Source organism: Manis javanica, chromosome 3 (assembly GCF_040802235.1).
Source record: "Manis javanica isolate MJ-LG chromosome 3, MJ_LKY, whole genome shotgun sequence".
Taxonomy (NCBI): Eukaryota; Metazoa; Chordata; class Mammalia; order Pholidota; family Manidae; genus Manis; species Manis javanica.
The window spans coordinates 213780955-213793629 of NC_133158.1; the positions used below are offsets into that span (position 1 = coordinate 213780955).

Consider the following 12675-nt stretch of genomic DNA (forward strand, 5'->3'; position numbering starts at 1 on the left):
TTGTAATGGCTCATGATTATAATCCTGAATGATAAAAAAGCATGGGGATATTCCGCCCGTGATCTGTGACACTGCTGTACCTTTTCAATTGCCAGGAACCGAAAACTCAGAACCTGGGAGAGTTCATTTGTGATTGCATTCCTTTTTCAAAATCATGACATTTTCTTTTCTTGCTTAGAGGAAGTTGGAAGATTTTTTTCTTGTTTCTTCCTGTTTCTTTTCCCTTCTTTTTAAAATTTTATGCAATCAAAATTAACCAAAAAAATAGATAAACAAAAAAAGAACAAACGAAAGTTGCAGCAGGTAAATCTTCCCTTGCAACTTATGATTCCTTCCTGTTGGTGGGGGTGGGCCGCTGTCAACACTACCGCCGCGGCCCCTCTCCAGGCAGTCGGGAGGGTCCCAGCCCCCCTTGCAGTGGCAGTGCCCTCTGTTGTTGCAGACGCCCCGCATACGGCAGGTCTCTGGTGAACAGCCACGTGCTGGAACTGACATAGGGACGCACCTCCTTTGGAGGCAGATATGCCCTGCCCCGCACTCTGTACCGTCCTTCACGTCACCAGCATCAGGGGTGGTCATCCCGAAGTGGTAGTCTGCACCCCAGCACGTGACGCCGTTGACGCGCGTGGAATGCACAGTGGAGTGGTCCCTCAGGAGCGGGATTCTGGCCACGTCCTCACACTGAACCCGCCCACACAGAACATCTGACGTGTTGCACGGGACATACCCAGAGCCCCTGAAACCACAGTAGCCAAAGCGGTCCCCACGGGTGTTCAGTGCCGCATAGCAAATCTCACTGGCGCTCTTGGCCTCTCTGCCAAAAATCCTCCTGCACTGCTCGTCACGGTTATTGCATCTCCTCCCGTAGCAGAGGCCGGCGTCCATGCACAGCACCCCGTCCTGCACGTGCACATCTTCAGGGCACTGATGGGACGTCCCATTGCACCACTCCGGAAGGTCACACTCATTTACCTGTCCTCTGCACACGCTGCCTGAGGGCAGGATCTGGCAGTCTTTGCAGCAACGCCCAAAAGCGCAGGTGGCCCCAGGCATCAGAGTGCAGTTGGACTGACAACACGGATCTTTTGTACACTGTTGTAAGGGGCCACAGTCACACTCCTCTCCATCTTCAACCACACTGTTCCCACAGTGTGCAAGTGTGAAGATATTCTCTAGATTTGGCGGACTATGCAAACACGTGGTTTTTGCAATGGTGCTCCACAGAGAGCCATAACTGCAGTTGCTGAACCTAGTTGTTGATGATTTGGTTGCAAACATCATGCATGTTTTTCTCCCACATTTACACGTTTTGTCATCATGCGGCATACCCAAATTATGACCGATCTCATGTGATACAATAAATGCAAAGTCATAAAAATTGTCATTCATGAAACTAGCAACTCCACAATTATAATTTGGATTACATACTGTTCCTACATAGGCTAAGCCAACTTGAATGCCATATGCTTTCTTTACAAAAACATGTGCAATATCATGGGGCAAGCGGGTATTAAAGCTGCCTTTCTTCCATCGGCAAAATCCTGACAGGAGGCTACCCATGTTATCCACTGGAATGGGGTTTTGATCCGTCCACACCTCAATTCCCATTAAGACCACATCAATATCCAGTGAACTCAGATAGCTTCCTATGTAATTGACGACAAGGTACACTTCTTTCTGCACGACTGAGATGTTGCTCATGGAATGAACATACCTATTGTTGTCTACCACCACCGCCAGTTCAAGGAACCGCCTGTGGGTCCACCAGCCCTCATACCCACTCTGCGTCAGCGTGGAATCACTGCTCTCTTGAATCTCCAGCTGTTGTGCTATTTCTTCATCCGTTAATCCGCATCTCGTGGGTGGGGACTGTGCCTCCTCCCCGTCCATCTTATATATCAGATGCTCAAATGTGGTGGAAAGCCTTTTAGGCTCAATTGCATAAGCCATGTCGTTTGTGTGTAATATTCCCTGAAAACCCCCAAAACAAGTGCTGAGGACAACCAGGGAATCCGCATCCCCTTCCACGTACCCGTGATAGTAGCAGTCGTTCTGGACAAAGAGCTGATCCCCCACGAGTGCACCTTGGGCTGTGTATGTGAACACCGGCAGGTGTCTGGACAGCAAGAACCTCTTGACCTGCATGTGGACAATGCGTCTCTGGCCCCCAAAATGCAGGCTGTAGGACACCCAGCCTGGAAGCTGCATGCCGCTGTTATGTCTCAAAGGAATCACCACCTCTGGGGGCCCATGGCGTTGGCAGTGCCCGACCTGGGACCATGCAGGGAGGAACAGACACACCCCGATCCTGAGCACCAGGAGAGGGATCCTCACGTGCACCAGGACCTCACCAAGAGCCATTGTGGAGCCACTATGTGCAGTCATTGGTGACAGCAGAAGAAGGCAGGACAGGAAACGTCACCGTGTGTCCCTTGCCTCTGAGCTGGCTGGATGTTGCACTGCCCTTCAGTCTGTCCTCTGGCTGAGACCATCAGAGCAGCAACACTGAATGCAAAAATAGAAAGGACAGACGGCGCGGGGTTATGAGCAGACTATGGTGGAAGGGGGATAGAAGGGTGTTTGGTGAAATGGGTTAGTTCTTGCCTCATGACATGACTCTGTATACTGCAGTGCATTTGCCCTTCATTAATGCTGTGGCCACAGGGGATTGTGGGTGTGCAGAAGAACAACATTTGGCCATAGGTCCACACTCACTAACCCAGGCGCAGGGCACATTAGAGTCATTATACTGTCCTCCAATGTCGGAATTTGTACCAATATTTCCACTTATAAAACAATGTGATCTTGATGGCAAGTTGAATGCATCATGTTTGATAAATGGGTCTTAATTTATACATATGGACCTGGTATAAATATCAGTATATAATTATTTTCTTTTTCCAATGAATATTGAGTCACATTACTCAGGAGTGATATAAAAAGTATTCACATATACCATTATTGTTTCTCCTTGTGCATAGTATATGGCTCCATGTGACAGTTTACGACTTGCCCTATTCCTTCTGTGTGTGTCCCTTCATCTAGACCTATGAATACACAAGAGTCCAAGCGTTGATTTCTTTTGCAAATATTCGTGTCTACGAATGATACCTTATTTCCATAATCAATAGAATTGTGGTATTGATGTTTTTATTTGATTATACTCTTAAAAAGAAAAGCATTATCAAAACCTCTAACCATATAAAATGGAAGGAATCAAAGTAGCCAGGAGAGTGAGCATTGGACATGGAACCCCAAGTTCCTTCATAAATGTAAAGGAAATGGGAGAATCCTGAAAGGCGGGGAGGAAGGTAATATTGTCTTCTAGGGCAGGGTATCAAAGCCCCATTTTATAGGATTGCAAGGTCATCAGTTCCCAAGTGCAACAGTAAAACATCTATTTTTCATAAATAAAAGTATGCATACATGTCTTCGAAGAAAAACACAAAAAAATTATCTCAAAAAATGTATTGGCACCTATGTTGAGACATGAAGTCTTACCTACTTGGCCTATCAGACATCTGACCCCACCTGCTCTCATTTTTCTTACTTTATTGCTGACATTCTACAGAGACATGGGGCTGCTTTTTTTTTTTTTACTTTAGGTTTTTAAACACACATACCTCCAAAGTTCATGGAATTTGGAATTTTATGTAGCATTTTTATTGTGCCAAATAGGGCCCTTAAAAACAGTTTAAGGTAAACAATCACTTCCCTTTCGAGAAAGAAAGAGAATTTGAACCATAACAGAATCCAAACACATGCTGTCAGAATCTAGGGTAGTTCCCCAGATTGAATACATTTGGCATCATAAAAAACAGCATGGGCAAAATTTAACAGGTAACTGACTAGTTGGAGGCTAACAGGTGCCGCTCTGGGAAGACTGCATTTAGCAAGTTGACTGGGATAAGCCGTGGACACCATCTAGGGACCTATAATCCTTGCGAGTTTACCTGTGGGTTAGAGGAAGCCGGCAGCATTTGTCATTTTGACATCTGCCGCTGCCTCCCTGTTGCCCGCACCTGGCAGTTCTGCCCCAGATCTGCCCCTTTGCCTTCAGTGGGCTTTCTCACTTTCTCTCCAGCTTTCACCACTATTAGATTTTCAAGGACCAAATTTCACAATGATGGTTTCACCTTGCTATTAATTTTCTAGGGATGCTGTAACAAAGTCGCACAAAATAAGTCACATAACGGAAATGTTTGTCTGAAAATTCCAGAGGATGCAGTCTAAGATCATAGAGTCCGCAGGGGCATACATCCCTGCAGGCACTAAGGGGGGATCCAAGCCGGGCTTTCCTCCCAACTCACGTTGTCCCTTGATTGTGGCACCATAATTCCGGTCTTCACATGGATTCCAATCTCCCCATCTTCTCCTGTCCAAATGTGTCTATTTATTAAGATATCAGTCATATAGGATTAGGAGCTCTCCTTACTCCAGAATAATCTCATCCTAACCACTATAACTTCAACAGCCCTATTTCCAAAAAAAAGGTCAATTTCTGAAGCTAGTGGAAGCTACAACTCCAACACATGAATTTAGGGGACAATTCAACCTGGCACAATCTTTTTGGCTTAATTTAATGGCTAGAGAGTGGTGTTTAATTACTTAACATATTAGCCAAGGAAGAGAAATTGTGTATAACATATTTTAGTTTAGGAACTTTGGGCCAGAGTAAAAACCCTGGTACACAGAGAAAAAAAATCTAGTGTCTTAGATCTCTTCTTGTAAGTAACTACATTAGGCTCTTAATAAAATATGAGCAACTGAGCGGGTTACGAAAGAATTTAAAAACACCACCTGTCCATTTATAAAACACATTTATATCACATTTTCATGTGATAAACACGGGAAGTCTGTTAGATTAGCTGAGGAGTATAATGGAGGAGGTTTACACTGGGGAGGTAATAATGTTTGGTTGTGGTTGCCGTAAGAATCAATTACGTGTGTTTAGTCGGTCTGACGATGGCGGGCAAAATTAACCTAGGGGAAGTGGAACAAATCATGCAATGGTTTGTATGATTTCCTGAGAAAAATAGTTGAGCTCTAATTTCTGTAATTTGCCTCGTGTCCTCTTTTTTCTGACATCCTTCGGGTTTCTTTTGAGTAGTTGCAAAATATTAGTCATCAGATAATTTTTAGGGGCTTAATATCTACTCAAAGCGCATAGAGGATTTCAGATTAATAGTTTTGACGGCTTGGGGAGCAGATACATCCAACAGGTGGAATAAAACGGTAAACACTGGCAATTATGAGACAAAAGCCAAATAGGAACATTTTAAAAGAGTTAAAATTGAAAGTGGTCCAAAGAGGATGAGAATGGAATAGGAAAAGAGAAGATACATTAAGTCCAGTGGACATGGAAATCCATTGTCCAGCCATATGTCTTTATTCGAATGTCCTGAGTGCAAGCAATCTATATCAGGCATTATCTTTATTTATCTATTTTCTTTGCATGAGGACGTGTGAATTGATTGGCTTAGGTCCTGGAGTTTAAAACAATATCACGATTAAGAATATTCAGGCACATTTTTTTAACCATGACATTTTTTGGTGTCTCTTTCAATACTTTATTCGGTCTCACAGTAACATACAGCAGAGAATTGTGTCCAGTGATGCCTGCCCTTTTGGGAGGGAAACCTTATTCCTTGAAAGCAAAGGTGTACGCGGTCTCTAGCTTTCTGACGGCGCGACAAGATCAGAATGTACTACGGCAGTATCTGTCTCGGTAGCAGTCAGACCAAGAATTTGAGTCTTTTTGCAACAATTATACATAGCGAGCATTTACGAAGATCTTTCAAGTCTTGATTGTTTTTCTTCCTTAGAAGTTTAGACCAAGGATGATTTAGCTCTCTTGAAACATGGAGAGTTTGGCGTTTAAAGCACCATTAGCGGTTTTTTTTAATCCTCCCAGAACTATGGGTAATGATGCAGAACTTGGGTTCTATTTAACAAGATTATTTTGCATGCCTTTTAAAGTATTTTGTCCATAAAATGAGATTCATTTTTCTCTCTTGACAATATGAAAGATATTCTCCAGGTGAGAAAAACACACTGACAACATACGTAATTTTTTTTTTTTTTTTTTTTTTTGGTGGGGAACTTACCTAGAGTTAAGACTAGTCTTTTATCAAGGGTAACTGTAATCCAATTAAAATGTAAAATTAAAATAAAAATTAAAGTCTTTAAAATCTAAAACACTGATTAAAATTTATTTGTAAGTATTAATTCACATTTAAATAATTAAAATGTTATTTGTGAATTTCCTTGTGGTGAGGACTTCAGAACTTTGCTGTACTTAATTCTAACCAAGTTACAACAGCTATACATGTTGGCATGATGAGGTATCCAAACACTTTTGGGGAAAATTTTCCTTACCTTATATTTTTGAGTAATGTTGAAGTTAATTAATTCTATCAGTTGGGTTTTTCTTTGTTGCATAAATACTTAAGATCTGAGGGTGTATTGGAGCAATATCTGTTATTATGAGACAGGCTAAGATAGCTGATATCACTCAAATTAGTGGTGTCATCTTGATGTCTTTTTAAAACAAATACATTTTAATAAACAAGTAATCTTTATTTTAAAAAATCACAGTGAACAGTTGTCTTTATGGTATTAATTGTGGTTAAAGTAGTCAGACTTCTTTATATGATAAAAAGCTGGGACACTTTCTTTAGTATAAACTTACTTTGAATACTACTTTATCTCCTGTAAGTAGATATTATTTATTACACTGAGGTTAAAGCAAGGCCGATACATTACATCGATAAAGGAAAAAAATGAGCTTTTGTTGAATTCACACAGTTCATTATTTATCCAGCGAACGAAAGCAAAGAGCAGAAGTGTCGGCCTCTGATCCCCTCCCACGGGATGACGTCGGAACAAAGGGAGCTGAGGAGTTGATTTCACCCTGAAGGAAGGAGTTTCATAGGCTGAAGCTGCATCTTGGATGGGAGGGTGATGTAAAAGGTCATATACCTCATCAGAACCTGGGAGGTGAGGAAAAAGGCTCGTGATAGCCTCCTGGGAGGATAGGGAGGCGGGTGGGGATGCCTTTCTGGCTGGTCTTCACCGACTCTTGGCGTTCTCATGTTAAAGGAGGATAGCAGTTGTCCTCGTAAGGTTTAGAACCAGTTGCGCGTATGTGGACTATGCAAGTACATGCTTGCAAGGTTACTGTGATGGTGAGATGGAGCCCTTGAATAACATGTGACATCTGAAGAAATTATTTCTAAAAAAGCTTTGATTTTTACGGTATGTAGAAATCGTGAACAAGTGCAACAGCTTATCTGTTGTCAACAGACATGGTAACTCATAAAACTTGCAAGATTGCAAGCTTGTATCAGGGCTGAAGAACAGCTTTGATTAACAAAACATTTTATATAAATTGTCTAGAAATTATATTTAAAGCCTACCTTGATTATACTTGGGATACTAACCATAGTCCAAAAATATTTAAATAGAGTTAAGATATGAAGAGTGATCTTCAGGGTTGAACATCAGTCAAATAAGACAACGAGCTTTGAACTGGAATAGCTATTGGACAGTCATAAAATTTACATTCACAACATATGGCAAATACCAAATTTGTGGCTATTTTAGTATCTCATCTTTCCTAAGATGAGGGGAAGAAGTCATTAGGATAACTTTGTGGGAATAGGATTGAAATAATTGAGACTTTTTTATCTGTAATTTTATAAATACTCATAGCTTTTATCAAGATAGTCTACTTAATTTACTTGAATGTATTTACAATTTTGGAATCCCAAATAAGGTGTTATTATCTAACTAGTAAAATAATTTGAATAAAATTAGAATATTTAAATTAACCATAGTTTTAAAGAGAAAAATAAAACGAAGGTTTGCATAAACTAGACCATTATATTAACTTTATATTTGCCAACTGATGAAATGAAGGAGAAAATATTTAACAGACTTTAAACCAAATTAATAAATGTCTAATTTTTCCTATTGCAATCTTGACTAGGAATGCTGCATTAGCTTTTTAAATACAAAACATATGAAACATTTAAATTTGACTCTATTGTAAATACTAGATCTGCCATTAAATCCTTTGTTTTTTATTATATAATAATCCAGGAATCAAGGTGATCAATGTAACTGAGAACTCACTTGGCCTCATTGCCAAATTGCAGTGGCTGTAACATTTTTTGTTAAAGGAAGCATATTTAAAACAGAATTTTGTCCTATAAATATTGAGTTTTCTTTATGTAATAGATACACAGTTTACTAGTTCATATAAATCAGTCAAAACAGTTTATATAAGTATCTTTTTATATATCCATAATATCTTTTTATCAGACTGTTCAACAAATTGAGATGAGAGGTCCCAATGCTGGATTTAAAAAAGGATAGAGCCACATGGTGGACCACCTTCTGTAAAAGGCACAGTGAGTGGCTTCCAGCTAGCAGGAGACGGGACCCTCAGTCTTGAGGCCACAAGCCAGGTGAAGTTGGAGGCCTATTTTTAATGAGATGACCCTCTACATAGGAATACATACTTGCATTATAATCTCGTGGGATCCTGACTAAAGAATCCAGCTAAACTGGATTTAATGTTTAATCTATGGAAAAGGTGATGTAGAAAAGGTATGTGTGTTTAATTAATAGATTTTATATTTAGAGCAGTTTTAGTTTTACAGAAAAATGAACAGAAAGTACAAAGATTTTCCATGCCCCTCATGTCCCCTCTCCAGTTTCTCCCATCATTAACACCTTGTCTAGTACATTTTCTATAATTGATGAACCACTATTGATACATTATTAACTTAAGTCCATACGTCCATAGGGTTCACTCTTTGTGCTGTATATTGAGTGGGTTTTGACAAAAGTATAATAACTTGTATCCACATTACAGTATTATACAGAACAGCTCCACTGTACACGTTTTAAGACACTGGGTTCTGGTACTTTGTTATGCAACAATAGATAATTAACACACTTATGAAATACAGTCCCTTACTATGGCTTCTTTAACCTTATTTAAACAGTCTTGAAATGATAGCCCTGTTATTACAGGTATTCCCCACTTTTTGAAAGGTCAGGCTACATTGCTTTGTTTTTACAAAAGATCTTTTCTATGGCTGACTTACATTCCATATAAAGTGGAGCATTATGATTGAATAATATTCAATATATATATATATATGAAGGAATGCTATTTATAAATATTATTTGTATAATGGAATTTTATGTTTGAATAATATTGATAGACATAAAATGATTAAAAACTGTGATTTAATGACTTCATACTACAAAGCTATAATAATCAAAACTATGGTACTGACATAAAATAGACACAGACACATAAAAATAGTGACACATGAATATAGATACATGTGTTTATATATTTTATATATATATATATAATGGGATTTTATGGCCAAATTATATGCAAATATATATATAATACAAAATAGAATGTTAGCTATGACAAAGGAGATCCTTCCATTTGTGACAACATAGCTGGCCCTCCAGGGCATTATGCAAAGAGTGGAGGTTACTGGGAGTTGGGGGTGGGTGAAATGGGGAGATATTGGTCAAACTTCAGTTATAATTTGAATAAATATTGGGGATCTAATGTACAGGATAATGTTTATAGTTAACAAAACTGTATTGTATATTTGAAAATTGCTAAAGGAGTAAGTCTTAAATATTCTTACCACACACATGCAAAAAGTGATCATAATGATTTGAGATGGTGACTGTTTACCTAACCTCTTTATGGTAATTAATTTGCACATATGTGCATCATCATAGTGTACGCCTTAAACTTACACAATGTCGTATGTCAATTATGTCTCCATAAAGCTGGGGGAAAAGACAAACTATATAAACGAAGAACTTAGTTTCAAAGCATATATCTGATAAAGAACTGTGTCTGTGGTATACAAAGCCCTCTTGAAAGACAATATCAGTAAAACAAGCAATCCAATTAGAATATAATCAAAATACTTCAGCAGACATTTCATTGAAGAGGGTACGCACGTGGCTACTAGGAAATGAAAATATCAACATAACCAGTCGTTAGAGAAATGTAAATTCAAACCACCAGAGTGAACTATCATTATGTATCTGTTAGAATGGCTAACATACGGACATTATGGAAAAGTACTGCTATTTCTGGAATCTTCCTTTTATGATCTTCCTTTTATCATGGTTCTATTCATGCTTTCCCAGAGAACTCCCCAAACCTGCAGGTTTTGTTAAAAGCTGTCTGGCAACACTGTGAAGCTCCGTGACATGGAAGCTTCCCCACCTCAGAACCTCCCGTGCAGTTTTGTCCGGCAGCTGGAGCCCCACTGCTTCTGATCTCAGACGTTTCTGAGCCATTATGCTGGGAACCATCTCGTGCATTGCTGCTGAGATTTCCTTCTCTTCCATACACTGTCCAGTCAATCCTGCACGAACCTCAATGTATTTTCTTCATCTGAATTTACCCCTCAAATTCATAGAAAGCTGAAATGATTCTTTTTTATTTTTATGCTTTTCCTGAGATTGTCTTTTTTAGGCAACCAAGCTCCGACCCCATCAATTCAATCACAGTTTGCCAAATCCTGAACCCAAACTGGGTTTCCACAGTCCCTGGCTTTTTCTTTTTACAACAACGTGGTCGAAGCTGCTGGGCCAAATCCCCCACAAAACAATATGGATATGGGATGCCAAAAATGAGGAAACACAGTCAGCATTTGGGTGTTTTATCCTGAGTCCCCAGACTAAAGGATGAATTCATCAGCAGATAATTGTTTCAAACCCTCCTATTCTTTCACTGTAATTTCTTTGCAGGATGTATTCGTAACTCTTTCTTCATTACCTCACATTGCCTGTGGCTGAAGATCTATATACTATGTATTATTGTTGACTTTAAATCAAGTTAGTTTATGTTGCTAAACCAAGGATTCATCATTTTAGCCTGATTTAATGAAGAATTTATTTGTCTTAAACTGTCCTATGTAGATTCATATTGATGGGGAGAAGCATATTCAGGCTGAAGGCGATCATGGCCATCAAGTGAGATTGGAGCTTAAATCACTTGGGAAAATTCCCGCTGCTAAAAGGGATACCACATTTCACAAAAATGTCAGTAGCCCATAAAGAAAGGTGGCATCACCAGACGAAGCATGTGGGGCAAAGATACCTAACATGTGATTAAGATCCTAATATCTTGATGCACTTACTGTATCTCAATTCACCTATATCTGTATCTTTTTTTTCCTTATTAAAGGGTGTAGTTTTCTGTGAAGGGAAAGATTATGATATATATTGTGTTATTGAGAAAGGCCCTAAACCATTGATTCCTTGAGCTTGTGAAAAGGTAGGGGAACAGACTCCAAAAATATGTGAGCCAGCCAGGTTTTCTTTATAATCATTATATTATTTTAGGAATTCCAGACACTCAGTATCTGAATAATACCACATGTTCATGAAGATTTGAACTAGCATTAATCAAAATCTAATCCATGTTCTCTAATGATACATTAGAGTATACTGAAAGATTTTCTCTTTATGATTAATTCTTTACTTCCCAAAATTCCTTCAAATACATGAATACCAGGGTTCTAATTGTCAACTTCCCTCTCACTCCAATTTATAGCTTTATTCAGTATTTTATAGAATGTAAGCTAAGACCTTTCAAAAGTAAATTTAGAGGATATCAAAGAATACAATACAATAGATGAGAAAATATATGTAGGACTTATATATAGGACTTGTACTCTCAGTAGGATCTGAAAAATTGGTAACAAAAATTTCTGGTGTGTGTACGTGTACTAATACATACATGACTAAATACTTAATTCTTCTTTACAGCCCAACTCTTGAATGACTTACCAGTAGAAGAGTCGGTGGTTTCTCTTATCCTTTCTTGTTATGAAGTTACACATAGATGGTTTGTATTCTCATTTTCATGAAAGATTTTTGACACCCAGTATGACAGAGGGACACAAATCTCTTCCTGCGTCTTTCCCTTTATGAGCACATAGGTTCAGTTGCTTAGCAACAAGACTGCCTCAGTTCTACAGACCATGACTACTGCATTTCGAACTGCCCCCCGCCTCCCCCCAGTCTGGCTCTCCCTTCTTCCTACAGCTTTATTTCTGATTTATCTTCAACATGAGTAAGTCAGACAGGCTTCCTCAGGCCCATTCTTTGGTCTCCACATATATTCAATGATCACTTCAATTTCAGTATCTTTGCACATGCTATGATTCTGTGCTGTTTCCTTAATGTTGAGCCATATAATAGCACATATCAGCTACTTTGAGGTCCAGAAAAAAGTTTGCCCTTATTATAAAACTTCTTCTAAGGAATCCACATATCAATGATAACCTAAAACTTCATAATGTCAAATAACAATTCAAGCCCGTTAGTAGTAATGCTACTGGTGACAAAATTTACATCTTTTTGTATGGTGTATCCACTAACAAATTATTGTAATCATAGTTATTTTTTTATACTTTCATCTTAATTTTATAATAGCTAAAGGTGACTTACTGTGACTTACTGTCCCACCAGCATATTAAAGTATTCTGACATATACTTCCATATGTTTTCATGTTGTTACTTAGATTACTTAATATGCTTCTTTTTCAAATGTAGGAAATTCCTCTAGCATTATTTGTGAGACAGTTCTAGTGGTGATTAATTCCCTCA

General features: G+C 38.8%; 1 protein-coding gene across 1 annotated transcript; it reads right to left on the reverse strand.

Moving 5' to 3' along the window:
* On the reverse strand, nucleotides 1-11982 carry LOC108384470 (disintegrin and metalloproteinase domain-containing protein 20-like). The gene is made up of 2 exons (XM_036998844.2): nucleotides 11854-11982; nucleotides 1-2505 (listed from the first exon to the last, which is right to left on the reverse strand). Exon 2 carries the CDS (start codon nucleotides 2383-2385, stop codon nucleotides 253-255), a length of 2133 nt encoding a protein of 710 aa, XP_036854739.2. The 5' UTR covers nucleotides 2386-2505; nucleotides 11854-11982; the 3' UTR covers nucleotides 1-252.
* Nucleotides 11983-12675: the final 693 nt, after the last annotated feature.

Bases quoted from the DNA above. Each gene is read 5' to 3' on its own strand.
- LOC108384470 (XM_036998844.2), bottom strand. From the start codon at position 2,385: ATGACTGCACATAGTGGCTCCACAATGGCTCTTGGTGAGGTCCTGGTG.